The 25729-nt window shown below is 50.4% G+C and overlaps 11 protein-coding genes across 11 annotated transcripts; 4 read left to right on the plus strand and 7 right to left on the minus strand.

Moving 5' to 3' along the window:
- The first annotated feature begins 1723 nt into the window (after window positions 1-1723).
- Window positions 1724-2726, plus strand: ASPBRDRAFT_645756 (uncharacterized protein). Its single transcript, XM_067628484.1, has one exon. The coding sequence runs from the start codon at window positions 2015-2017 to the stop codon at window positions 2603-2605; it is 591 nt and encodes a 196-aa protein (XP_067477180.1). The 5' UTR covers window positions 1724-2014; the 3' UTR covers window positions 2606-2726.
- A 2137-nt stretch (window positions 2727-4863) lies between these two features.
- On the minus strand, window positions 4864-5587 carry ASPBRDRAFT_45244 (uncharacterized protein). Its single transcript, XM_067625352.1, has one exon. It carries the CDS (start codon window positions 5533-5535, stop codon window positions 5362-5364), a length of 174 nt encoding a protein of 57 aa, XP_067477181.1. The 5' UTR covers window positions 5536-5587; the 3' UTR covers window positions 4864-5361.
- On the minus strand, window positions 5577-6013 carry ASPBRDRAFT_45245 (uncharacterized protein). The gene is made up of 2 exons (XM_067625353.1): window positions 5679-6013; window positions 5577-5617 (listed from the first exon to the last, which is right to left on the minus strand). The coding sequence occupies exon 1, from the start codon at window positions 5991-5993 to the stop codon at window positions 5820-5822; it is 174 nt and encodes a 57-aa protein (XP_067477182.1). The 5' UTR covers window positions 5994-6013; the 3' UTR covers window positions 5577-5617; window positions 5679-5819.
- Window positions 6014-6873: 860 nt separating this feature from the next.
- ASPBRDRAFT_31827 (putative Rab geranylgeranyl transferase escort protein) lies at window positions 6874-8723 on the minus strand (the record flags this gene model as incomplete). Its single annotated transcript, XM_067622941.1, has 4 exons — window positions 6874-7208; window positions 7403-8416; window positions 8477-8595; window positions 8650-8723. The coding sequence occupies 4 exons, from the start codon at window positions 8721-8723 to the stop codon at window positions 6874-6876; spliced, it is 1542 nt and encodes a 513-aa protein (XP_067477183.1).
- An 812-nt stretch (window positions 8724-9535) lies between these two features.
- cyp1 (putative peptidyl prolyl cis-trans isomerase (CypC)) lies at window positions 9536-10597 on the minus strand. Its single transcript, XM_067619947.1, has 3 exons — window positions 10462-10597; window positions 10370-10411; window positions 9536-10296 (listed from the first exon to the last, which is right to left on the minus strand). Exons 1-3 carry the CDS (start codon window positions 10492-10494, stop codon window positions 9883-9885), a joined length of 489 nt encoding a protein of 162 aa, XP_067477184.1. The 5' UTR covers window positions 10495-10597; the 3' UTR covers window positions 9536-9882.
- A 201-nt stretch (window positions 10598-10798) lies between these two features.
- Window positions 10799-12163, minus strand: ASPBRDRAFT_45248 (3' exoribonuclease family protein). Its single transcript, XM_067625354.1, has one exon. It carries the CDS (start codon window positions 12057-12059, stop codon window positions 10848-10850), a length of 1212 nt encoding a protein of 403 aa, XP_067477185.1. The 5' UTR covers window positions 12060-12163; the 3' UTR covers window positions 10799-10847.
- A 1025-nt stretch (window positions 12164-13188) lies between these two features.
- On the minus strand, window positions 13189-14738 carry ASPBRDRAFT_45249 (uncharacterized protein). Its single transcript, XM_067625355.1, has one exon. The coding sequence runs from the start codon at window positions 14587-14589 to the stop codon at window positions 13441-13443; it is 1149 nt and encodes a 382-aa protein (XP_067477186.1). The 5' UTR covers window positions 14590-14738; the 3' UTR covers window positions 13189-13440.
- A 911-nt stretch (window positions 14739-15649) lies between these two features.
- ASPBRDRAFT_31831 (SGF11 family protein) lies at window positions 15650-16716 on the plus strand (the record flags this gene model as incomplete). Its single annotated transcript, XM_067622942.1, has 2 exons — window positions 15650-15715; window positions 15796-16716. The coding sequence occupies 2 exons, from the start codon at window positions 15650-15652 to the stop codon at window positions 16714-16716; spliced, it is 987 nt and encodes a 328-aa protein (XP_067477187.1).
- A 1054-nt stretch (window positions 16717-17770) lies between these two features.
- On the plus strand, window positions 17771-19345 carry ASPBRDRAFT_197646 (uncharacterized protein; the record flags this gene model as incomplete). Its single annotated transcript, XM_067621124.1, has 1 exon — window positions 17771-19345. The coding sequence occupies one exon, from the start codon at window positions 17771-17773 to the stop codon at window positions 19343-19345; it is 1575 nt and encodes a 524-aa protein (XP_067477188.1).
- Window positions 19346-20252: 907 nt separating this feature from the next.
- ASPBRDRAFT_197647 (uncharacterized protein) lies at window positions 20253-23332 on the plus strand (the record flags this gene model as incomplete). Its single annotated transcript, XM_067621125.1, has 5 exons — window positions 20253-20330; window positions 20429-21052; window positions 21107-21979; window positions 22652-23095; window positions 23180-23332. 5 exons carry the CDS (start codon window positions 20253-20255, stop codon window positions 23330-23332), a joined length of 2172 nt encoding a protein of 723 aa, XP_067477189.1.
- A 199-nt stretch (window positions 23333-23531) lies between these two features.
- ASPBRDRAFT_56703 (MDR family MFS transporter) lies at window positions 23532-25371 on the minus strand (the record flags this gene model as incomplete). The annotated part of the gene is made up of 3 exons (XM_067627608.1): window positions 23532-24176; window positions 24226-25032; window positions 25081-25371. The coding sequence occupies 3 exons, from the start codon at window positions 25369-25371 to the stop codon at window positions 23532-23534; spliced, it is 1743 nt and encodes a 580-aa protein (XP_067477190.1).
- Between the last annotated feature and the right edge of the window lie 358 nt (window positions 25372-25729).

Raw genomic sequence — 25729 nt, forward strand, 5'->3', positions numbered from 1 at the left:
TGCCGATCCCTGACTGAAGGAAGAATGTCGATGGGCGGATCTTCACTGCTCCACTCGGCCGGTGGCGGGTAATTTTCAATCTCGGATTTCGGACCCTTGCGAACTTGTGATACGGAAACGGCGGCGGTTCATTCCTTGACGCGTTGACAGTCGTCGTCGTCGTCGTCTTCGTCTCGACCTCCACGAAACAATCCATCGTCAATGGCATAGTATGATGCCTCCACGTCTCAGGATATCAGTCTGTGACAGTAGTAGATCCTGGAAATGCCCCGATACATCGAATCATATTAGATGACAGATCTCAAGAGTCAATGCATTTCCCCAGGCTTTGTCTACCCCCTCCATCCCCTCGATGTACATGCGTCGCCGTGGATGCGTATCTCCGTCTGGATCTTCCTAATAACCACATGGATGCGCAGAAGTCCCTACAGCAGAGTCAACTGATCAATCAAGCGCCTCCCGGAAAAATCAACATGGTCTACAGAAATAGAACATCACCGGAAATACTATTCAGGCTCATTATTCTCCGGCCTTTCTGCCTTTTTGCTTTCCTCTTGGTATTTGTAAATGTTATGCTTCTAAGCTTGTGCCGGCCTTCTATGAGGCAATCCCTCTGCTATTTTAAATTACAAGCTGGTAGCCCTCATGATGGAATGTCCAAGAGCTGATCACCATTGCTCGTCCATCTCTAACCGAAAAGTACTGGTCATACAAGACACCCTATGTCTCTATTTCCTTTTCTTTGCTGCTCATGTCGCCTATGATGGTAAGGAAGAAATGACAGCTGGTCTCTGGCTGCTTCTGGACTCCAGCATCAATTCTCCATACATTCTCGGAATGTTCCAGCGGGTGGACCACCTCGCGCGGACTGCTATTCTTATCATCCCGCTCTTTCTTCTTTCCGGACACACTGACTGATATAAGACAAAGTATTAATGCAGACAGCGAATGCGTCCACACCCACCTTCCCAAATCCGCATCCGCATTCATATCCATGTCTGGCGCTTGGGACATGAATGCATGCAACCATACAATTACTCAACTTCACACAACAGGGTGTAATACACTGTCGGATGTCAGAAGGCCTTACAGAGTAACCAACGGGCTGGTTGGTGCAGCTAAAAAAGATGGAAACTTCGATCTGCGCAGTTGCCCGCCGTTTCAGCCAGTGAGGGAAGACCCTTTAGGGGCTCGCTGGGCCGGTGGCCCCACGGGCCGCGTGTCCTTCCCTCCCCCTTCTCCATCCAACCATCCGTTCTCCTATTCTTGACTCTCGCTCTCCCTCCTCCCCCAAGTAGTCTCTGTGTATCGGGTATAGTATCAGCGCTCACCCTGATTCAGTCCAGTGGTGTCCGCGGAAGTGAAACTAGGCTCGTCATAGTCACAAACGTGCGGACCATTCAGGCTGGTACATTCGCCCTTCAGCACTAAGCCGATAACTACTCCGTACTTCCTGCTGGGCTGGGCTGGGCTTGCCTTAACACATCCACCGGTCGGCAGGGTTTACCTTGACGCATCATCTAACTACTTAGTGTCGGATAGAAACCCTCAGATCCGGACAGCGGAGTCTTCTGTGATCTTGTTGGTCTTGTTTTTCAGTTGCCTTTCCATTGCCACGTACTGGAGACTAACAGACGAATCCCATCCAACTCTTGGGATTAATCATCCTCTCGATCTCTCTCTCTCTCTCTCTCTCTCCCTATTTCTATGTATAGTGCCACCACTCAATTCACGAATCGCTCCACGAGTTTGGGGAGTGGCAAAGTGTGGCCGTGTGGTTGAGCCTCATGAGTGGACATGAGCTGAGCGGATTGCCTCCAGACTCTCGGCCTGTACCTGGTGGTTCCTTTGGTTGAAAGTGGTTCTGGTTCTGCCCGTCAGCTGGTCCAACCACCCACGTTTCAGTTGAAATTTTGCAATCCCATAAGTTACGTCCGCCTTGAACAGCCCGTCCGGACGCGCGTACGCCGTACCTGATACTTTCTCCCCCTCGTCACTCGGCAGCTTGTCATTGATGGATTGTGCAAGCTGCGTATCCGCGGAGGGGTCAATCCCAGTTAAACTGCAAGTGGGCGCAGGGAAAGTAAAATGTTTGCGACATCATCCGACCCAATCGCAGGCATCCACCAGCAATCGTGTCGCCGTCCCCCTCATCCTGGATTGTCCGGGCTGGCGCCATCGCGAACACCTGAATAGTCAGTCTATCTACTCCATAGATGCAATTTATTTCACACAAAACGTTTCTTCCCGCCGTGCGCACGGCAGGGAAGGGAAGGAGAAAGGGATCGACATTGTGGTAGTTTCGCAGGCATGGCCAACTTCGCTAAAAAAAAAAAACATTGCCGGACAATTAAGCTTGAACGCCAGCCTTGGCAGCTGTCACCTACACACCCATTTGATGGACCCTGACACTCTGTCAACAACCTCTGTGCATGAGATGCATGATACATCCAGCTGTCCAGTTGCATTGAGTTCAGCTCTCCCCAGGATCCCCAACCCCGTTTACTGCAAACCATTCGTCAGTATTGCACAACCCAGTCCGGATCGTAATTACATCCCAGATGGGCGGTCTAAACTACAATGCAAGCACTTCCCTTCCCCCTGATCTTCATCCAGCCATCGCCATTCGGTCCAGTGTTGTTCACCCAGAGCCGAGGAGCCAAGCACACCAATATGGGTCTCCGTCGCTGTTTAGGGAAGGATGTGCACCCGTTCAGGTTCGACTGCCGTCCTCTTACCGCAACAGGACAATAGCACTGGGTAGTACTCCGTAGTTATGGATCCAAATGGCCCAAGGGAAACGAACAATGACATCAATTGGAAGGAGGGTCCCTCCGTTCAGGGTCCATGTCGCTCTTTTCCGACGCCCGGTTCTTCCCAAGCCACCTGAATGAGGTAGAGTACGGAACGCCATCCAGTAAGTTCCTCAGATGGAGTCACGCTATGCCAACCTTAGTGAAAGAAGAAAGATTAGCCCGTTATGGAACAGACCGACTTGATTCGAAAAAAACCACTTGGACAGGTTGCCAGCGTTTTCATGCTACTCGTACGGGCACTTGTTTAGTCGACAATAGTTTTCACTGCAAAGTCCACAGTGTACCACCAACGGACAACCCGTTATCTTGATAGGCCAATTGCCGCGAGCATGCAATCGGCCACTAAAGTAGTAATCAAAGCCCGAACGCGCAAAAAAAAGCTTGGAAAGGAAGAGACCACTCTGGCCAGTACCACAATAATATCATGGTAGATAGTAAGTAATGATGCCATATTCCGCCATAATGAGTATACATTGTAGTGTTCGGAAATATATTAACATACACGCGTCTCAACGCTCAAACCTGGACTCAAGACAGACAGACAAAGATTCCAACGCCCCTGCATTAGCATAACAGAAACAAAGAAAGAAAGAAAGAAGAACGGTTGGGAAAAAAAATTGATCGACCTCACCAGAACCTCTCTATCTCAGTGCAAATTTAACTTGCAGATGTTAAAGTAGAAGCGGAAATTAAGCGATATTAAAGTGAGCACAGATTCAGTTAGTCTAGTCTATCTACTTCGTATCTGGTTAATCTACCCGTGGACTATGGGATCTTAGCCCGCCGATAGAGCGTTTCAGATTCAAGATTTCGAGTAATGAATTGTGGGTAAATTATGATTGTCTCAATTCTCAAGACGGATAGATAACTAGATAGGGTGAGTGGCACAGTTGCTTAATGGTCAATGTCTCAGACTTGGTTTATCTGTTAGTATGTTATTTCCGGTTGTAGATCTGAGTGTGTTCGATTAATTGGCTTACTGCCTCAGTAGTTACTTGGTAGTGCTGCCACCCATACAAGCTTTGGGGGATGGATAGTTAGCTAGTAGTTAGTACTTACTTAGGTGATCTGAAACAGAGAGTAAAAATTTGTAGTAAGATATTGATCTACGGGTCTTTGTGGGATGATGTAGAAGATTATCATCGTACTAGTTTCAATGTTGTATGATGTGTGAAGTAGGATGTATACACTATTCTCAAGGTAGATCGGGGGGCAGATCAGATGATTGCAGTGAGTGAGGAAATTCGGCGATATATTACCAGACACGGCAGGTAAATACTACTAGTTATGTCAACTCTGTCATCAGTTGTCCTGAAAAGGGTGAATGAAACATGAAATGATACTATTGCTGTTGTTATTTAGTACTTGGAGGGTATATCATCCATTTACTATACATGTCTTCATACTAAGTACTTATACATCTAGTTTCATAGTAGGTTGAGGTATATGTCAGCTAGGAAAGAAAGACGCGGCGTTGTTCTCAAGTGCTGAATGGTGTGATTTTGCAGTCTAATGTCACAATATCAGTAGACTTAGTCAAATACGCTCTCGATCCAGGAGACCCATGAGTCAAGGAAGAGGGATCAGCACTGAAGTGGTATAGTGCTGTAGAAACATATACTTAGTAACTACTATACATGAAGTGTACCTCTGCTCATGCTGCTGCATGCTCACTAATTCCGCTGGGTAGCACAAAGGTTGCTTATAGAGAGCGATATAATGGCCACACAGAGAGATCAACGAGTGTATTATCATGATCGATACCCTCAAATACTCTCAGGCCTGCCTAAAGCACTTACTACTGAAAGTACTATCACCGCCGGGGCCTGTTGACAGCGTTAGTTGTTAGTCATGATTATAATGCGGTAAAATGAAAATGGTATTTCCGGTTTTCTTCATCAACGGTCAATCCTCCCCCCTTGCATGGCGCCTGATAAGGCAAGGAAACTCCCGTCTATTGCGGGAGGGCTAATTTATAGGCCTGAAATGGTAGTCTAACATGAAGAGACAATCGTGTCGAGTTTTACGAAAGCACCAGAAAACATACTCCAAAGGGCTTACTCGTTGTTGTGGACCTGTCCGATGCTGTCATAGTTTATTTCTCAATCTTGCCATCGGCATGTGTGACTGTGGCCTCTGCACAATTTGCTGTTTGTTCCTTGTCCGATGAGCTCCTAGACCCTTCGGAGTATCTATCGGACAATGGGATGTGGATTGTGACGACAGTATATCCATGGACCAGCCATGGACCATGCCAAAGTTCCTGAGCTCCACATCAATCAAGCTTGATATCATAGACGCGGCCGAAGTAAATGCGGGCCGGGCTGGGTAGTGCTGTTGATGGATGCTCAGGGTTTAGGCGTAAAGGCCGAATCCTCATTCTTGTTTCTTCTGGCAATGGATCGGGGATGTGCTCCAACGAGTGGAATAGGGCAAATAGTCCCTGATCAGGTTGATCAGAGCACCCTCTTCCAGAGTAACTGTAACTCGATATCCGCTAACAAAAGTGTGGAATAACATGGCAAATTACCACGATGAAGGGAACTCACGTATGTATACCTAGACAAAGGCAGGATTTAGTACCCTGCTGGACAACCACGAAACGGCGAATCGTGATGGCCGCTACCCAAGGATCTATACCCCAGGTGAGCAGGTTATATTCATTGGCAGTCATTTCTTCAACTTCTGGCTCAGACAGAATAGGATGATCGGTGCTCATCTCACCTGAGTATATATAACAATTTCATTCGTTAGGGCTCGATACGTTGTGCAGTTCTTTTAATGTCTCGTGGTGATATAGCCTGGAGTGTCTGTCAACCCAAAACCCCTTCGGGAATCGAACGTCACCTGGGCATTATTGACATTAAACTTGTCCATTCTCTCGGACACCGCCATATTAGAATGTGAAGGGAAGCATCTTGATCGCCTCGAATTATTACCTCTGCCGAGTCTATCCGGTTCGTCAAGAAGCGAACGGCATTCACTATAGACTGAGCGAGCTGATTAGCTGCCCTGAGCTGTTCCACCGGGAGGAGGACTTCGTGGACAGTAAGGAAGGCGTGAAGACAAGGTTCGGTACTCTACAGGGACGCCATTTATCTCAAACGGCTCCTGGTAAAGCTTATAAGCGAGACTGGCACACGCCAGTATATCAGACCCCAATACCAAGAGAGACATGATGATCTCTGAGTATTTAGAGTCCCAAGCGGCGGCTGTGTATCTTATGATGTGCGGTCCTGGTCAATACGAATCTGTTAGCTAAATTCTATGCCTCCCCAAAGCGTCTACTAATGATCATAGGCTGACTGGATGGATTAACATGGAAGGGAAGTAAAAGAGTGACAGGAGTTATCATACTACTAGTGATGAAGCGGGAAGGTTCAGCGGGGAGATACTGACTGACAGACTACTATCTTGACGAGGCTGACGATCTAGTAGCCTAGCCTAGCCATCTATGGCGTGTCTTACATCTCCTGATGTCATTTGGAAAGGTCGGGTATGAATAACCTTGTCTATGGTAGCGAAATATCAAACTCGCTGATTTATAGTGTTGTTTCATTTTTCGCATGTGGCTAATAGACTGCCCAGCTAGCCGGCACAAGGGAAAGTATGTGTGACCCTTGCATGTTCCTGATACATTTATGCGTGACATGCGGATGAGCGGAGAAAGCGAAACACGGAAAAGACTGTCTCACATAACAGATGGTAATTTGAAACTGAAGCGGGAGAAAACAATTAGAGTGCTGAGCTTCCCGGGGCAGTTTGCGTTGCATTGGTTCGGAGGGTATGGAAGGGTGGGGGGCTGTACGACAAGAGGTTGAAACCCAACGGTCCGTCCTGTATGGATGCATATGGGACAAGTTACACTCAACAAGGTGTCGCAGAAAGCGGAGTGCATCATCACATGGATAGGAAGAGGGGGACAGCAATGCTTCAAGGTTACTGAAATAGAATACACAGGACAGGTGGTGGCCTTGGTAATTGATTATCATTGTGGAAAGTCTTATCTAAAACATTACTACAGCATATTTACATGCGAGTTGTTCTACAACCCACATCATTCCTCATAGGCGCCTTCTCGATCCTCGAACTTCATGAATTCGTGCTGAGCAGCCTCATCCCCCATGATCAGCTCCCAAGCTTTCTTGACCGTGTCGATCAAAGAATCGTCGAAAGCAAGATCCAAGCTGACAGGCGGAAGACATATGACGTTCTTCGACGGGCAGCTCAAATCAGTATTCTGGGAGGCGCCTCGGCCCAGCTGCGTATAACGCAGGGACCACAGGACTTTCGTATTCGGATCGGCAGCCGACTGGAGAAGCTTTTGTACAGCAGCTTCAACCATCGACTGTCCCTCGGAACCGGGTACGTTGACACTACTATACACAACGCCTGATAAATAGTTAGCAATATGTCACAAGACAATGTAACTTGCTTAGATTGAAGAAAAAGGAAAGCTCATGATCAGTTCGTAGAATTTTCATCAATGATGTATCAGGCAATGTAGATAAGTTTTGAAGAAAAATCATCATATGAGCAGAAGGGGTAGGAGGGCTGCAGACGAAGAGGAAAAATGGAGAACTTACATTGTCCAGTAGGACACTCGCCCGTCTCGCTGGAGTGGACTATAGTGTACACCGGAGGTGCATCATCAGCGCCGCCAACAGAGCTTCCTGGAAATACCACCACCGCTCCAACAGGGACTGGTCCACCCTCTGCAGTAACGGGGAAGAGATTCGTAAGGGAAGATGAGACGATGGAGATGGAACGAGCCACTTTGTCACACTCCAGAGACGGGCGAGTATCGGCGGGAAGATCCCAATTCGAGCCAACAATGTACCGGGACTTGACCGATTCATCATTAGTCAACTGAATCTGTATGCGCGACGGGTCATCGGACTCCTGCTCCGTTGGAAGTTCGAGTGACTTGACGCCAGTATTCAGGACATACACACCACCCCCTACGGCAAGGGCGCGACAGCCTACCTGAGAAATCTCAGAGCCACCGCCCCATTTGACCGAGAGAGCCCCAAAGCCGGGACCAAACACACCAATAGATGACAAATGTCTCTTGATGCGCGGGAGGGCATACTGGGCCGAGGTCTGTTGAGGAGCAGCCTGTGATAGGCAAAGTGAGAGCAGGGGACCGTGAAGCTCAGTGGGCACCTGAAACTTCGTGGCTAAATACTCAGTGAAGGGTGCAGCAAGACCTTCCTCTTCCGAGGATAGATCTGGGCCTTCCGACACATCCCCGCTCTCCTGTGTCTGACCAAGATGGCGGAGAAACCGCATAAGAGTCCTCTTCGACTTCATACTAATCACATCATCCGCAAAGACATCCTCCCGACTGCCGGGGACACGATAGAGACTACTACTATCGCCAGCCTCAGGCTTGTAAATCCACCAGCTTCCCACAGCTTGGAACTCCAATTGCCGGTAGACCTTGGATGATACCAAGGTAGGCAAAAGTTGTGATCGGGAGTAGATCAATTGCGGCGACAAGGAGAGGGTATAGGCTCGAGAGGACGCAAGCTGACCTGTGCCATCCCCGGAGCTTTCGGAGTAGACGCTAGCATGTTCGAATGGGAGCTCCCCGGTGTCTAGCTCACCCACACGAGTCAGCAGGGGCCATGGGGTCGCTTAGACTGGGGAGCTCCTACCCTCGTTCACTTTAGCAGCCCACTCCTCGGCTTCCTGAAGGCTGAAAGCTGCTTCAGGACCGCCGTAGTATGGATTTCTGTCAACATGAAGAACGTTCTTACCTGACCTGGAAAGGGCCCTGGCAAGATACGTTAGCTGTAAGCAAATACAGCATTGACTGAAGGTAGCTCACAGAGCTAGGAGTGATTGGGCCAATCCAGTGCCAGAGATCGTAACGTCCCATGGGGTGTCCGCTAAGGATTCCATTGTGACGACCGAACTGCAAAGCAAGCTAAATGCAGGGGCTTAGTGCTATCTCGATGTCTGTTGAGCAAGCTCAGCGAGCATCACATTTGGTCACAAGCTCCTAGAGACGTTCGTAGCAAGACTCTCCAGCCCATAGGTGTGGACTGAAGATCATGCGTTGAAGACGAGAAAGAATTTCGGAAACGAAAAGAAAATCGCGGGACACGCGAAGAAATATGGACCCGCACTGGCGCATCACGTGATGAATACTTAGCTAAACCGTTCGAGATCTTAACGTTGGCTGAGGAAGCAACAGATATTGAAGGCTTACTTGCTACACAAGCGTAGACTGAATTGCATATGTATGCATAAATGATGACCAGTTGCGTTTCAGCAACGTAAGGAAGATGTTAGTGTTGACGGGGAATCAGTGCTTGTTGATATCAATGCAGTTGGATTTAGCACGAGCGTTGAGCCTCCTTCCCCCCAGAGAGTAAATGCGATAGTAAATCAAGTAGCCGAGCAACTTTTACAGCTTTTCTTTGACCGAGATCAATTGATACCCATGCTATTGCAGCTCTTTAGATCTATATTCACTGTTAGTTCTTATGGCTGCCTGAGGCTACAATAAATATGCCTATTCCGAAAGAAGCTAGACTCGACTTCCGGGAGCCGCTTAAGGAGGATTTCGCCCACAACCAGAGCTTCTTTTCTTCTTCACACCACTCCTAGTGCTCTGCATAGGCAGACTGCTTGTTCGTAGCAGTTCCGTCGTCCTCAGTACAAGCCTTCACTGGTCTTGTTCTATAGGAGTGGTAGATAGACATTTCACTCTGTATCTGCTGCTCCGGATGGTAACATCTGATGGAAGCGGTTCGTTTTGTAGTGAAACATTCCTATTCTACTATGTAGTCTTTCCTATATGAACTGTGCTCTTGCGTTGCAGACTTCAACCCAAGGCGGCTGTAGTGTTCCGCAGGCCTGGCTCTGCTATGTAATCAAAGCGCAGCTGCTCGTGCCCTGCATTGCTCTCGAAGAGTGCAGTGCTGAGGTTTCGGTCCCAACGTCTGCCTGTCTGTCACCGATGCCAACAGCCCGCATCATATCTAAGACCGCTGTTGCTGGAATGCTGTGTAGTCTTCGCGGATGAATTGCCTATGACCATCTGCTATAGGATCTCTCACTCATCTCCAGTCTCCTCCACGATTCTAGCACGAAGAATCTTCACCTCATCCACAGGCCGATCTTCCGAGTTTGTCTTCACCAGTCCCATGCGCTGTATGACTCTCATGCCGCTCTTGACGCGGCCGAAAATGGTGTGCTTTCCATCTAGCCATGGCGTCGGGGCAAGCGTAACGAAAAATTGGCTGCCGTTGGTGTTGGGCCCGCTGTTTGCCATGCTCAAGATTCCAGCACCGGTATGTTTGAGGTTAGGATTAATTTCATCCTCGAATTTCTCGCCGTAGATTGAGCTTCCTCCTCTGCCAGTGCCGGTAGGATCGCCGGTTTGTACCATGAAGTTTGGGATGATGCGGTGGAAGATGACATTATTATAGTAGCCTCGTTGCGCAAGCGTCGCGAAGTTCTTACACGTCTAGTCGGTATAAATATATCAGTAACTGGCTTCATAACAAGGAGGGGCTGAGCTTAGGATCTCGGAAACTGACCTTGGGCGCATGCGCATTGTAGAGCTCTACTGTGAACGAGCCCTGGGCAGGTTAGCGGGGTATGCTGACGCAGTTGTTCTGGTTGTTCATACCATGCTCGTGTCAAAAGCCACGTCAGTCGCCATTTTGACTCTAGCATACAGGTGTCAAGTTGTTTACTGGCACTTGTCAAAGGGTCGCAGTGAAGAGTTGCCGTTGAGCTTTCCTCTGGCGCGGCGGAAGGTCGAGATCCAGTCTTGGCATCCGATGTTTGATGAATGATGTAGGAAATCCAGACAGCTCCAGTAATCCAGCGCCTCGTACCGTCAACTTCTTATGGAGAAAATTGGGCTATTCGCTCAAACAGTTGTAATGTTCCTAGACATAAATGCTTCCTTTGCATCTTAACATGTCTACCGAGTTCATTCTACGCAGGACTAGAGTCTGGTCATGACCGACATGGTATCATAGCATGTAGTATTAGTCGCTTTCTAAACAATTAGCACTGCTCTAGGATGTGCTTCAACTGCTCCCATCTTTGCACAGATATGTCAACAAGCGATTTCAGCTCCTTCCCACCCACTGCCCATCCCCCATTCTTCTCCATATTGTGGATAACCGTCTTGCCCTTTCCATTTTGCTCCTTATCAACCACAATGCAGACCCTTTCCTGACTGAGTCCCTCCTCATATCCATCCGGATCGGCCAGGATCCACCTCCGCTGGATTCCCTTTCGAGCACTCTCCTCAATGTTCTTTTCCTCTTCAGCGTCCGGGATAATAACCGCCCTCCAGCCAGCAGCCGCATCAGCCTCGAAAACACTAAATGAGCTCGCAACAGGCAGACCGCGCAAAGAGAGCTTTCGCGACTCAGAAACCGCATCCGAGCACACAATCATTTCATTATCGACATCCCACCATGCCCGGGGCAGCTTCGTATCGCGCAGTGCAGCCAAAACCGAAGCCCAGGCAGCATCGAATGGGTTTCCCGCCAAGGAGATGATCATAATATCGATATAGAGCACCCAAAATGCCTTGATCTCCTTATCCTTGCCGACCTCCTCCCCGCGCTCTACATCCACATCCATCTGCTCGGACTCGTTATGGCGTTCCAGGTCCTCCGGCCCAAGACTAGGCGGCTGGTACCAAATGCGCAAATCCTCTGCCCGGACCAACTTCGTAGTATGCAGCAAGTTTAAGATCTTATGAGACAATGACTGCGCTAGTGCTGACGGGGGTGCGCCAGGAACAAATCCCGGTGCGCAGCCGGTGCTCAGCGAAAGATTCGGAACGAGAAGGTTGAGTTGTTGAATGTGCGATTCATCTTCGGGATCTTCCACTTCCGCATCATCCTCTATAGGCTTCTTTGTTTGATCGGCGAGTTTCCGGCGCTTGTTTGTAGATGCTGAGGATTGGGACACGCTCCACGAGGCAATGTCGGCAGTGGGGAGGATTTCCGCTCGTACGCCGCATACTGCGGTTGTGTCGCCGACCCTTACGACGGCGCTGCCATTTGTGTGAGTTAGGGAGCCTGTGTTCGCAGATGTGACGCGGAATTGCGAGGGAGCGCGGCCATTGGCTCGGATCGAGGGCTGGTTGCTGGATGCGGGTGGTGAAAGGTGGGCGAGGAGATAGGCGTGAGGTTGAAGTCGGGCGAATTGCGAGGGGGGGAGGGTGAGAGAAGGGGGTGCGGATGGCGCTGTGGAGGCCATCTTGAGCTAGTACTGAAGCCGAAATAGTCTGCTCAGGACCGACAGGGTGTGAAAATAGTCAATGAAGAGGTAATTCGCTTTTTGAAACTGTCAGTCTGGATGAGGAGGGAATGGTTGACGGACATTCCCATTTTTCTGCGGCAGAATTCTGGGCATGTATCGAGGCGGTGAGGGGACGCACATCACATCTACTCTATGTTGTTTGATAGCTTGACAAATTGTAAACGACTCACAAGCTGACACAATCTTGAACTGAAGATCAGCTATCTCAACTTGGAGGACTGCGGAGACCCCTATATTTCGCTCTTTGCTATAGAAGATATAGGTAACCTCGAACAGGGGACGCTAGTAGTATATAGTTACTACACGAAATATCAGCGCAACAACTTCAATCTACCACGGATAATTAGTATAGAATTATCCTCCCTTAATAATCTAGCTTGATCACCGAATGCCTGCTACGACAAAGATAAAGAGGCCCGGTTAACATGTGAGCAGTAGATGCATTCCCCAAACCGGTAAGCTGAATCTATACCCAAGGGAGTATTGCCAGCTTGATCCCTTTTACACATCAAGCACCATAACCGCAGTTGCATACAGCTCTCAATATAGTAGGCTGATTGGTAAACCGCTTTTACATATGACACTATGATTATCTCTCTATACCTTGGCTCATCGCTTCCTATAACCCCATAACCTGCGAGGGTTATCTCATTTTCCCCCAATACCGAACGAGAAGACCACCATAACGGCAGCCCGGTCACAATGCGGTAGCATTACATTACTAGAGGTGTGGAGAATATTGAATGAGCCAAGGTATATGTTACTGTTATTACACCTCGAGGTGAATCTGTTAGACGTGTTCAATGCATTCCCGCCGCACTCAACATGCGATTAATCTGATATGATCTCGCAGGCCAATCAGAACCTCCAGCTGAGAGAGATGTCGAAGAATCGCCAAAATCCACTTTTGATAACCGACCAATGATGACGTGACGGGGGACGCGTCTTGGGAGTCTTGTAAGTCAGTTGTTTCGGACTGTTCTAGAAGTGGGTTCGTATTCACTGAGAGAGGGCCGAGCTTACGGGGTGTTTGTTGTCGGGTGAGTTGGTGGGTTACGGCATAGACTGCTAGATTGCGATAGGAGTATGGAGTATGATTATCTTGGTGTAGATGGTTATATACATCCCGAACATGAGTGGAAAGAACCAAGCTATATATGGTATAGACAGGGGCATTCTATGACAATGACATTTGGCAATGTTAAGGGTATCAGTGATGGGGGCAAAGTGCAAACAACCGAACGCCAAAAGATCAATAAATCAAACAGGGAACAAAATGAGCAGTGCTTCTATAGTTCTAGAAAAGAGCAGTGCAATGTCATGGCCGCTGAGGCTCATCATCTGCCTTTCGCTTCCTGCTTACCCCCTCGTCAACCTCGAGAAGCTTAGAATCCGCGTCGGCAAATGGCTGTACTCCGTGGTCTTCGTCATCACCGTCTTCGGCTTCGACCTTCTCCCAGTCATCGTCGTCGTCTCCCCCAGAGGCCTTGCGCTGGTCCTGATCCTTGCTGCAGGGAAGGTTTTCTTCTTTGGGCGCATCGGTCCACTGGAGAACAAGCTTGACTATCTTCGCCCCGGAAGGTTTGAGGCGACGGTAGTAGTTCTCCACTATGCCATCTTCCACCTTGAACCCCCGTGCAACGTACCACTTCAGACCCTCTTCGTTGGCCTCGTGGACATGGGCCGTGACGGTTCGAATGTTGTAGTGCCTCACCAGGTCTGAGACTTGCTTATCAGGTCTCGGATCGGACGATGTAGAAGATGATAAGGAGCTAGGAGAGTAGAGTAGCGAGTCAAGAAGCGATGCTGCTATGCCACACCCTCGATAGGGCGACAGTAGATGGAGAGTCTGAATGTAGAGATTCGTCGGCTCCGAGTTCGACCGGCCTTGCAAGATCCCGGCAGTAGTAGTCGGCAACCGCTCCAATCGGCACCTGATGCCTCCAATGACCTTGTCTGACCCAATTGTGGGCGTCTTCAAGCCTGCTGAGGGAGTTGGTGCTGCAGAGATGGGCGCGGCGGCTACCGGATGATCATGGTAGACGGCCACGCGGGACAGTGACGAGATCACGGGGTCAGTGATGGTGGCCGTGTAGAAAGAGTTCGGATAACGAATAGGAAGCAGCAAGCCCGTAATTCTGGTCAGGGAAGGGATGTGAGCTGTGCTCACGACTTCAACGGTAACGTGCGGGTGCGGAGTGGGGTGGCCTGATGCGATGGGCTTTGGGTATGGAACAGCTTGGAGGGTCGAGTCTCGGCCTGCTGGAGGCTGAAATTTGGACGCCAGACTTGCAGACGATGAGCCAGAAGAGGGAGGTACGACGATAGCTGGTGGACCTTTCGGTGGCCTGGAGTGAGAGCTGTTTGAAGACGGTGAAGTTATTGTAGTTGGAGCCTGAGGGGAAGACAAAGGTGGAGAAGTGGGCGTCTTGGATTGATGCGCCCTGGCGAAGAACTGGAAGGCCATATTGGATGTAAGGGTGGTTTTGACGTGTAAACCACACTGTATAAGTGGCTGCTTCCCTTGATCTAGACTCTAAGCATGTAAACAGAAAAGATATCCAGAAACACGTCGAGAAGAGAGCGGGGAGAAGCAGAGCGCGAGCAGACGAAGAGGGGAACTCAAGACACGATCCAAAAGCGGTGGACGAAAACGGCGAGGGAAACGCGGAGATGCGATAAGATAAGATCGGGCGGTCGGACAAGTTCAAAGAGGCAAAGGCCAGCGCAAAAGAGCCTCTCTCCACGTCCTCCGATCCAGGATTGCCCCTGGTGCTGCACCTTCACTTGCCGTCTTGGTCTTGTTTTTTGGCTGCGTCACACAGTCTACTGTGCTCTTTCTATATATGTTGCTCTATCGGATGTGAAGCCAAGGTAGGTTGCTCCCCCTCACGGTAATGGCCGTGCGCGCAGTCCGCTGATTCTCCCTACCGTGGGTGTTTCCCGCCCCCGGGTTATAGACGCCATTCACTCCCCGCCAGACAGATGGACTCTACGTGCTATTGTCCCTGTGTACCATTTCTTTGAGACATTCTTTCTAGTGGGAGTTGGGCATTTGCTTTATTGCTCCCTTGTTCGGACCAACACAATCGGGTAGTCGTCTATTACGCCATTGTTCCCTCCCATCCGCATCCGTTGAGCGACCGGTAAACCCCGACCCAGATTTGCCTTCGAACACCCTGCGCATAACTACATGGAGCCATCGGTTTGATACTGGGGATAATCCTTCAGCGCTGTGTGGGAGCAGCCGTTTATCGACTGCGAGTTCCGTTTTAATTGGCGCGTAATAACTTTGCATACTCTAGCACAGAGGTATGTCTTGACTGTTGCCTTGGGTCTTGCAGAATCCACGCGACCATTGCGTTATCTCATCGGTGCAGCTTGCCATCGAATACATTATCAAGTTGTAGTCGATGTGCTTAGCTACCCTACCCACGTGCAGTTTCTGCTCGCTTGCTTCTTCAATCGCTCAGTCTTCAAAGGTGCTTCGGCTCTAATACTTTGCAGTCACGCAGGACATTGCCAAAATGGGCGAACCAAACGGAACCGAAGAAAATGGGAGTTCCTTTCCTTCAGGAACGCTTGCAAAATTGGTACGTTCATGCCCGTATGCTTCCGGCTGCGGGACAGTAGCGTCTCTGGGGCTGTCGTTAATGGATCCTGACAACACTAGACATGCGATATCCTCAACGATACATTCTATAACATAATTCACGATATAGTTGCCAAAGTGCATCGCGACGAGAAGGTCTCCCGTATGCGCTCAGCGGTGGTCACTGCGAGACAAAAAGCCGACGAAGAGGCAGCCAAACGCCGTGAAGAGAGCGGGAAGCCCGCTGGTGCATTTAAGCCCGGTGACCTCGACCTCGAGGAACTCAAGGATATCCACGTGGAGACTGATGCGGCTGTCTTTGATGAAGGCAAGGTCTACCTCAAGGGTAACCCTCTCCAAACTACGAAAGAAATTATCTGTCCAGAGTGCCGTTTGCCTCGTCTATTATACCCGGTAACGGGTGTTGGGGCTCGGCCTCCACCTGATCCATATCGGGAGTATTGTCAGAAGCAGCCCATGATCAGCAAACCGGGGCATGATGTTCATGGAAACCCGTTTGCCACCGACAAGTTGAACCCGAAGAAGAAGAAACAGACAAACACGTCCAATACTCCAGCTTCAAGCCCTCCCACAACGCCTGACAGTTCCTTCAAACAAGCAGCTCCAGAGAAGGTTTCCTTCCCGACTGTGAAATGCCCGAACTGCCCGAGATACTTCGTTGTCACTCGCGTTGCACAACACTTGGATAGATGCTTGGGTTTATCAGGGCGACAGGTCAACCGCAACAAGACACCCATGGAGAATGGTGCCAGTACTCCCACTTCTGCTCCACCTAAGCGCCCACTTGTGGACGATGACGTCCCAGCAACTCTTCCGACGAAAAAGAAGAAATTAGGAGCCCCTAAGAAATTGTCAGGGAAGAAGCCACCCCCGCCCAGCAAATTGAAAAACGGTCTTACGCCCGACATGGCCGCAGCAAGTGACGCCGGCGGCTCTGGTGACGGAGACATCAAGAGTGAAGCAAACGGGGATAACTCTTAAGCCTTCGGTCTTTTTCGTTTCTCTTCTTTACTTTTCACCACCTTATACCTTTCTACAACATCCTTTTCAACATCATTTTTTTTACCTTGCTTCTTGCAGACTGCGGACCTGTTTGCATTGGACGAGGTCTTGGACATAGTCTCCGTTTGCTTAACGATATTGACGTAAATACCCGGCATCAACGGCGTCGACAGGAACTTCCTACCTTAGTACTCTCGAGTCGAAGAGTGTGGGACATGCTCGGCATCGTTTTTAGCCTTTCTCTTTATGTTTCTTCTTATAGGTGTTGTGTGCTATTCTTTTGAATGATAGATTCTTATGCGGGTTGTATGTACAATATTCTGGCAATAGGTCAGCTCGGGCTTTACAATCAATTGGATCGGTTGATTTCAGGGTATAACGATATCACGACAACTAAGGCAAGCTTCTTGTATAAGTTGGACGGTTGAGTTTTGAACATCAACCATAATTTTATTCCTTGGAGGGCCGTTACTGCTGAATCGAGGATGAAACAACAGGCCCAGGGGGTATCAATCGCAGTTGTGACACACGTAAGAAATAAGTACCCATGAAGTGCCTTTGTTAGTTGTTCATTATCTATCAAATCAATTCCATGAGCATAAGAGTCCACAGTTCGGAGCTACCGCTAAGCCTTGTATATGAGAGGCGGCTTGAAGACAAGAGTACAAAGTGTAACCTTGTAGACTTCATGGTGTGTTGGACGACTGCTATCCTATTAGGGCTGTCTATCGAGATACTTAGCTGTCGAGATAATTCTTCATAGACTCCATGAGAAAGTAACATACAGATATGATCATTATAATTTATGTGCAAGCTAGTCTGAATTGTGATGTCTTAGAGATCGTGGTTGCAAAGGTAGTATACGATGTTGGCCTGAAAAGTATGGCCTCGGCAGCCCACTTCGGGACCTCCCGTCCGTCATCGTTTGGCCCTCTCGCTCGATCATCATCCCATATTTTAAGACGCTCATTCCGTCATGCACACCAATCTGCTCAGTCGCTAGCAATTCCTATTACCTGACCATTCCTGCGATATGAGCAATACCAGCCTCATTTCCTGGGGCGTTCCCAAGCTGAGCCAAATTCTCCCGCTGGACGAGGAGTCGCTCACGCAGATCATCACCTACGCCGCCAGCCTCTCCAAAGAAGAAGGCGCCGAACACCTCAAAAACCTTCTGGGCGACTCTCCCGCCGCATTCGAATTCATTGCTGCATTCAGCTCACGACGAGAACCACCCCCGCGATCTAACGCGCCGTCACCCGCCCCGAGCGGCGAATCCACATCTAGGAACAATTATTCGGGGACGCAGTCGAAGAGGGGCAAGAAGTCGAAGCCACCACTACACAGCGCCGGACCTGTTCGTCGACCAGACAACTTTGGAAATGTGACGGGTGGCTACAGAAAGGAGGACCAGGATGAGGACTACATGCCCGTCTCGGCCAGCCGGAGCAGGCAAGATGGAAGCGCGAGGAAAGACGGCACACTGGACACAGGTCTATCGCCATCACCGTTGATCTCTTCCCGCGAGGCATCTGCTACCTCTTCGCGCAATCAATCGCCGGCCCCGAGACCAGCACCGGCTAAGAACCCACCTTCTGCCTCTGGCCCTGTGATCTCGGATCTTTTACCGAACGTCAAATCAAAGGCGGCCAAGTCTGCCTCTCGCGCGGGTGGGAGCAGTACGGGGACCGGCTCATCGTCCAAGGGATCGCTGACTACGAATAATATTAACGACCTGGCCGCTGCCATTGCCGCTTTGGAGGTATCTACGAATCCGACGCTAAGTGGTGGCGCACGGAAGTGCACATGCAACGCCAGCATACATCCTCTCTTTGATCCTGCGCCGAACTGCCTCAACTGCGGAAAGATCATTTGCTCGCTGGAAGGACTACAGCCGTGTTCATTCTGCAAAACGCCTCTCCTGTCGAACGACGAGATCCAGAGCATGATACGGGAGCTGCGGGCGGAGCGCGGACAGGAGAAGATGCGCGCGCACAATGAGAGTGTACACCGGGAGGGTGGTCCTGGCATGGGCTCGGGAACTCCGAGTAAGCTGGACGCTGCCAGGGCACATCGCGACAAGTTGCTTGCGTTCCAGGCGCAGAACGCCAAGCGGACACGTGTTGTCGACGAGGCGGCAGATTTCGAGACACCGAACGTAGCGTCTACGCTGTGGATGACACCCGCGCAGCGAGCACTGGCTCTTAAGAAACAGCAGCGGATCATGCGGGAGATGGAGGAAAAGGCACGACCAGAATGGGAGAAGAAGAAGACCATCATGAGTTTGGACATCAAGGGAGGGAAGGTTAGGAAGGTCTACCAATCTGCTGGGCCTGCGGAGACGGGCCCTTCCGCGGAAGAGGAAGCTGAAGCAAGGGCAGAGGAGGAGCTCGGGGGTGGAGAGAACAGAGAAAGCAGCGGTAAAGCATTCAGCCACAATCCCCTTCTCGCAGCTGGAGGGCTGTTGCGACCGGTATGGAAATCGGCCGATGGAGAGCAAGCGGACACGGCACGCAAAGAGCGAAAACAGACCTGGCGGAGAGTGCAGGACGATAATGATGACAACGAGCAGTGGATTCTCGATGGCGGTCTCCACGGTTACACATGAGCGGCACTTTGACATAATAGCTGATCCGGACTCGCTGGTTACATTGTCTGCAAGCCGGATAACAGTGGCCAATGTTCTGCACATGCAGTGGACAGCAAAGAAGCCCGCGACTCCGCTTAGCTCTTGTCTGATAAGACGCGCCGGCATAAGCACGTAATGATTGGGCTACCAGTCCCAGGGAATACTACTGATCTGACATGGATCGATAAGCAATGCCCCATCGGCAACCGCGACAGAAAGACAAGACACATAGCAGGAGTGGTTATTATATCCTCCGACAGCGTACACGACATGGAATGACAGCAACAATCTTAGCTGAGCATGAGCATTACCAATCAAGAGACAAATTATGGGTTCAGATCGGCGGCCAAAGCTAACCCTCATCTACAGTGTAGAGATATGAAGCCTTCCGAGGCACCCGGGCTAGGACGTCCGAGAACCACACTTGCCTATGTATTAGATATACGAGCCAGCCGGAGCTGGCCACAATGACGCATCCTCGCAGCTAGTGAGCCAAATCGATAGTTCTAGCATAGTCCCATGGGAAGACACTTTCGTACTCCAAAATGAGGAGAGAGAGGGAAGAGGGGAATGGAGGGGCAGAAGACGCGAGGGAAAGCCCGTAAGTAACCGAGCCAGAGGGAGTTATAAAACGGTAGACGAATCTCGAGTGCCAGTGAGCTCTTGTAAGTGAAACAGCCATCTGGATTGTGGTTCTGATATCTCGAGTGACTGTCGTCATTTGCGTGTCTTTGTTATCCGCTTGCGGGGATTCCCTTTCTGGGTTGAGACTCGGTTGGCCCCGGCTAGCTTCGGTGCTCGTTGACTGGCCGAACTATACGCTCCAGCATCTTATTATTATTCCACCTCTTAGTGTCGCCCACCATAGTACTAGGATTTGACGATCATGCTGGCCCAAATTGGCTGGCAGGCTCTCTCTATAACGCGCGTAGGGTGGGGGTTGCTTGCTTTACTCGTGGGATTGGTATGTTGATACCTATCTACCCTCCCCTTACACCCTTCCGTGCCATGTCAACAAGGCGCCCTACCTTGCCTATTTCCAATGCATACTGACAACATCAGTCACTCGTCTACGCGGTTTACAATCGCTTCTTCCACCCTCTCCGCCGCATCCCAGGTCCCTTGCTCGCCTCCCTCACTCCCTGGGTCCAGCTGTACCATGGCCTCCAGGGGGACCGACACCTGTGGCTCTGTGCTCTTCATGAACAATACGGCTCTCATGTCCGCGTGGCACCTAACTTCGTCTCTGTGAACACTGCTCAAGGCCTTCATGACATCTACGGACACGGCAAGCGGTTCAAGAAGGCCGATTTCTACAATGCCTTCCCTGCCATCAAAGGCGTGTACAACACACACAACGTCATTGACAAGGTCATGCATGGCCGGAAAAGACGTGTCCTGAGCCAGGCTTTCTCCGACCATGCACTCAAGAGCATGGAAGACGTGATGCTGCTGCACGTGCGGCAACTGTGTGCGGGCTTAGCGCGTCCCCAGCAGCAGCAGCAACAGCAGCAGCAGCAGCTCGGCAAGACAGGCATGGTGCAGGACATGGGCCGCTGGTTCAGCTACCTCACATATGACGTGATGGGCGAGCTGTGTTTCGGCAAGAGCTTCGATATGTTGATTGAAAGTAGTCGGAGACGGCTGATTGAGCTTGTCGATCGGGCTGCAAATCGTCACTATGTGGTATGTCTCAAGCTGCTATTGACCCCCACCCGAGCGCCAGACTAACAGGCACAGTGCGGTCTCTGGATGCCCTTGGACCGATGGCACCTCGACCAACTCTTCATTCACCGACTTACCAACGACCGATGGAACTTCATCATGAGCTCGCGCGTGGAAGCGAACAAGCGCGCTCAGGAACGCACCAAGGCCGGCCACGATGCCAAGAGAGACTTCTTCTACTACCTGCTCAACGCTCGGGATCCCGAGACGGGCCAGGGCCTGACGACCCCTGAGCTCTGGGGCGAGGCCAACGTGCTGATGATCGCGGGCAGTGACACGACGTCGACGACACTAGCCGCGACGATCTTCTACCTGGTGCGCAACCCCCATGCGATGGCGCAGCTGCAGAAAGAGGTCCGGGAGAACTTCAGCTCGGTGGAGGAGATCGTGACGGGCAGTAAGCTGAACGAACTGGTGTACTTGAAAGCGTGCCTGGACGAGGCGCTGCGCCTGGCGCCAGCGGTGCCCGGAGCACCCCCGCGTGAAGTGATGGAGGGCGGAGCGGTGGTCGACGGAGTGTTCCTGCCGGGCGGGACGGACTGCGGGACGCCAACGTACTCGATCCACCGACAGGCGGCTTATTACCGACAGCCTGGCGCGTATTTGCCGGAGAGGTGGATCGAAGGGGCGATCTGTCAGACGGGGATGGAGGCCTGGCAGACAACGCGGGAGGATGTGGAGATGGCGCGGTGGGCGTTCTGTCCCTTCAGTATTGGACCGCGGGGGTGCATTGGGAAGAGCATGGCGTTGATGGAGATGCGGCTGACGATTGCGCGGTTGATGTTTTTGTTTGATATGGACTTGGCCGATCGGAGAGGAGAGGATGAGCGAGGACATTTGGCATTGGTAGACCATTTCACGAGTGCGAAGGAAGGACCGAATGTGATTGTACGGGAGAGAGAGCTGTGTGAATAGGATGATAGTCATTGTTAAATTTATATCAGATAACTAAATATCTACTTTGTACTTTGCACTAATATAGTAAAAGTTGTAGTAGTAAACTTTTTTAGATGGCAGGAGTAAGACGCCAAACCAGAAAGGACACGTGCCCACACTGCATGAACATCTCACTACTAAACTATGGGGATGAGAAAATGTTATATCACATCCATCCATGTTCATATTCATTCGTTAATCAGTTAACTAACTAACCTTTATACTATTCGCTATCTTCTCCTCCTTAACTTTACAACTGCCATACAAATCATCATGTTATTGTTCCATGTCCATTCCTTAACCTGAAGCCTCACCACCATCCCTTAAACCATCACAACAAACACCCTATCCCATCATCAAAGACAGATAACGCGCAAGCACCCCACCCTCCTTAAAAATAAACCCCATAAAATATAAAGAAAGAGGGAGAAGAGAGGAAAGAGGGGAAAATGGTCTCCCCTCTAACAACAACCTTCATCCAATCCACCATCCTAAACGCCATCGCCAACATTCTAGCGCAAATAATAGACCATCATCGGAAATCCGTAAGCCCATCCCCTTCCACCGAATCTAAGCACACCAAATACCATGAAATAGAAAGAGAGATGAATATTAATGATCTAGAAAACAACATTCACTCCCAACCTCCCTGCCCTCCTGCAATTCATCACCTACGGGATCATCATCGTCCCTCCCAATTTCATCTGGCAGAGGTACTTGGAACGGCGGTATCCTGGGTCTTTACTATTTCGGGGAGGTGCCACAACATCATCAACACCATCATCATCACCTCCCCTCAGAACATCTACTCCTAATGGTAAGAAAGGATCAGGGATAATAGGAGAAGTATACATCTCCATCCCAGACCCCACCTCTAATGTCCTGCTGAAAGAAAAGAAACCTTTCCGTCCCGCGAAGCAGCGTCAGCGCGGAGGATGGTACAACTTCCTCATGAAGTTCCTCCTCGATCAGACGGTGGGGAGTGTGATGAACATTGTGCTGTTTATTGTGTTGATTAATTTGTTGAAGGGGGTGGGATGGGGGGATGTTTGGGGGTTGGTTTGCGAGGTTAGTATTTCTCTCTTCCACCTCTCTTTAATTGTATGGGATCTTATGGGGGGTGTATGTGTATATGAGCTAATGTTTGTGTAGGACTTCAAACCTATCATGATCGCGAGACTCAAATACCGACCTGTGGTCTCGTTGCTCATGTATACGGTTGTGCCGGTGGATCGGCGCGTCGTGTTTGGGAGTGCGTGTGGGGTGATTTGGGGGGTGTATCTGAGTTTGTATGCTGTTGTTTGATCTTCAATCCTATCATCATTGTTGTTAGAGGTGAGGTGGTCAGTCTTACACATTCGTTTATTTTCTTTGTCAGCGTGATACCTCGTCTTTGGGCCATTCCATTCCATTTTCATTCTGATTAGATCTATGTATTGTCTGTCGCTCAACTAGCATTATACAAGTCCTATAATAATCACATGCAATAAACAGAGATCTCCAACTACGCTGCAGGCGGTCCAATCTTCTTCCCCTTCACAGAAATCCACTCGATAGGCAACGCTCCGAAAATACTCAACGCTCCCATGGCCACAGCCACATAGAACGTCGTCGTAACGGCCCCATTATACGCCTCCAGCACTGCCGGCAGCTGGTCCGCCGATACGACATGTCGTAGCATCGTTGCTCCTGCCCGCATGACAGAGGCAGGGTCAATGCCCGACACCTGCGCCAAGTTCTTGCGTAATTCATTCTGAAAGACGTTCTGCGCCACGGAGACGAACAGTGCTCCCCCGAGTGTCTGTGTGAACGCCACGATAGCCGTCGCGCTGGGAACATCCGTGGTCTTCAGCGCCGCCTGCACCACCATCATCGGCTGCTGCATGCCGAGGCCTGCGCCCATGCCGAAGATAATCTGGTATCCGATCCAGTGGCCAGCTGAGGCGTGGACGCCCATGGTGGAGAGAAGGCCGCCGCCGATGGCTAGAAGAGCTGGGGCTATCAGCATGAATGGGGTGTAGTATCCAAACGTGGAGACTAGGCCACCCGCCACGATGGAGAAGATAACGACGCTGAGCAGCATGGGCAGGTTCATGATGCCGGATTTAGTGGCGCTGACGCCTTTGATGGCTTGGAACCAGATGGGGAGCTGGTGGACGTTAGTGGGACACTGGAAGAATCTTTGATGGGATACACACGTAGTAAATTGCCACAAAAAATGAACCGCCAACGCAGAAGCTGAACAGTGCAGCACCCCATACGTTTCGATTCTTAATCAGCCGCGGAGGGACTGTGGCATTCTCCTTCCCCCACATCTGCAGCGCGACAAATATACTGATGAGGACGCCGAACAGGACCAATAGGGCGATGATGCGGCCATTCCCCCATTCATACGTGGTTCCGCCCCATTGCAGTGCGAGCAGGACGCATATGATTCCGGGCAAAAAGACAAATGTGCCCGGCAAGTCAAACTGGGACAGCTTATCTTTAAGTCCCTTGGTACTCTTGACTGATTTGGGTGCCTTGAAGAATAACAGGATGAAGAAGATGGTCGCGCCGCCGATGGGAAGATTGATGTAGAAACACCATCGCCAGCTGACATGATCGGTGAACGCGCCGCCCATCAAGGGACCCGCTACACTGGCAATTCCATACATCGAGGTTATGGAACCGGTAAAGAAAGGCCTCCATTCGAGCGGTGCAGTCTGCGAGATAATGATCATGGCTCCTGAGAAGACTCCGGCAGCCCCAAGGCCAGCTATCGCCCGTCCAATAATCAGCGCAACCGAATTGGGAGCCACCCCACAAATCAGAGAACCAATCTCGAAAATCCCGAGCCCCATCAGATAGACCCATTTGGTGGAATAGAAAGTGTATAGCTTGCCAAAGGCCAGGATGAGGCAGCATGTTGTAAGGAGGTAGGAACTGCCGTACCAGCCCACGTCGCCGAGGGACTGGAATTGGTCTGTGATTTTGGGGATCGCAGTCGCCAGAATAGTGTTGTCCTGGTCCTATTAGCATGAAATCTTCGCATATCTAGTTGGAATACCCACCAGAGCCATGCAGAAGATCGAAAGACAGAGCCCAATCACGATCAGTGCGAGTCTCCACGAAGTGGGATATTCTGGCTCAGGTTCCGCATCTTGATGACTATGTATCGAGCTGGGAGCTTTGGGTTCCTGCTGTGCTTCGACTGTCGGTGAATGAGGAGAGGCATCTCGCGCAGAGTCGACAAGTGTACTCTCTTTGCTTCTCGCGGAACCGTTGCCCTCTGTCTGCGTGACTTTGAATGGTTTTAGTTCGGCAAACGGTCCCTGCTGCTTCTGCGTGTTGGTAGCATCCATGGTCGAATGATAGGTGTGCAAGACCCGAAACCAATTCTCAAAGTCAGAGCTGTATGGCAGTACTAGGGCAGCAGCCAACGTAGATAGCGGAAGAAGTTCCTCTGGCCTCCGAATGACAGCAGTTATCGAAGAATGAAAAAAGACAGAAACAAGTCAGCACAAAGATGAGCAAGTGAAGAGAATCAGCAGTGAAAGAAGAAAGACGGCTCAAGGAAAGCCCTCCTTCCGGCTTCACTGACTGACGACGATTGCCGTAATGGAAGCCAATTTGTGTCACCATCTCTTGGCCACGCCAGTCAGGCCGGTTGCCCACCCCTTGCCTTTGTTGCGCATGTCAAGCCGCCAGGCCATTCGGAGC

This window comes from Aspergillus brasiliensis (genome assembly GCF_001889945.1).
Source record: "Aspergillus brasiliensis CBS 101740 unplaced genomic scaffold ASPBRscaffold_9, whole genome shotgun sequence".
In the NCBI taxonomy this organism is placed as follows: Eukaryota; Fungi; Ascomycota; class Eurotiomycetes; order Eurotiales; family Aspergillaceae; genus Aspergillus; species Aspergillus brasiliensis.

Excerpts from the sequence above, each read along its gene's own strand:
- ASPBRDRAFT_45244 (XM_067625352.1), bottom strand. The coding sequence starts at position 5,535 with ATGAGCACCGATCATCCTATTCTGTCTGAGCCAGAAGTTGAAGAAATG.
- cyp1 (XM_067619947.1), bottom strand. The coding sequence starts at position 10,494 with ATGGCGACTGACGTGGCTTTTGACACGAGCATG. Across the intron at positions 10,412-10,461 it reads TGGCTTTTGACACGAGCATG|GGCTCGTTCACAGTAGAGCT; the intron begins GTATGAACAACC and ends TAACCTGCCCAG. Across the intron at positions 10,297-10,369 it reads ACAATGCGCATGCGCCCAAG|ACGTGTAAGAACTTCGCGAC; the intron begins GTCAGTTTCCGA and ends TATACCGACTAG.
- ASPBRDRAFT_45249 (XM_067625355.1), bottom strand. The coding sequence starts at position 14,589 with ATGGCCTTCCAGTTCTTCGCCAGGGCGCATCAATCCAAGACGCCCACT.
- ASPBRDRAFT_45245 (XM_067625353.1), bottom strand. The coding sequence starts at position 5,993 with ATGTCTCTCTTGGTATTGGGGTCTGATATACTGGCGTGTGCCAGTCTC.
- ASPBRDRAFT_645756 (XM_067628484.1), top strand. The coding sequence starts at position 2,015 with ATGGATTGTGCAAGCTGCGTATCCGCGGAGGGGTCAATCCCAGTTAAA.
- ASPBRDRAFT_45248 (XM_067625354.1), bottom strand. The coding sequence starts at position 12,059 with ATGGCCTCCACAGCGCCATCCGCACCCCCTTCTCTCACCCTCCCCCCC.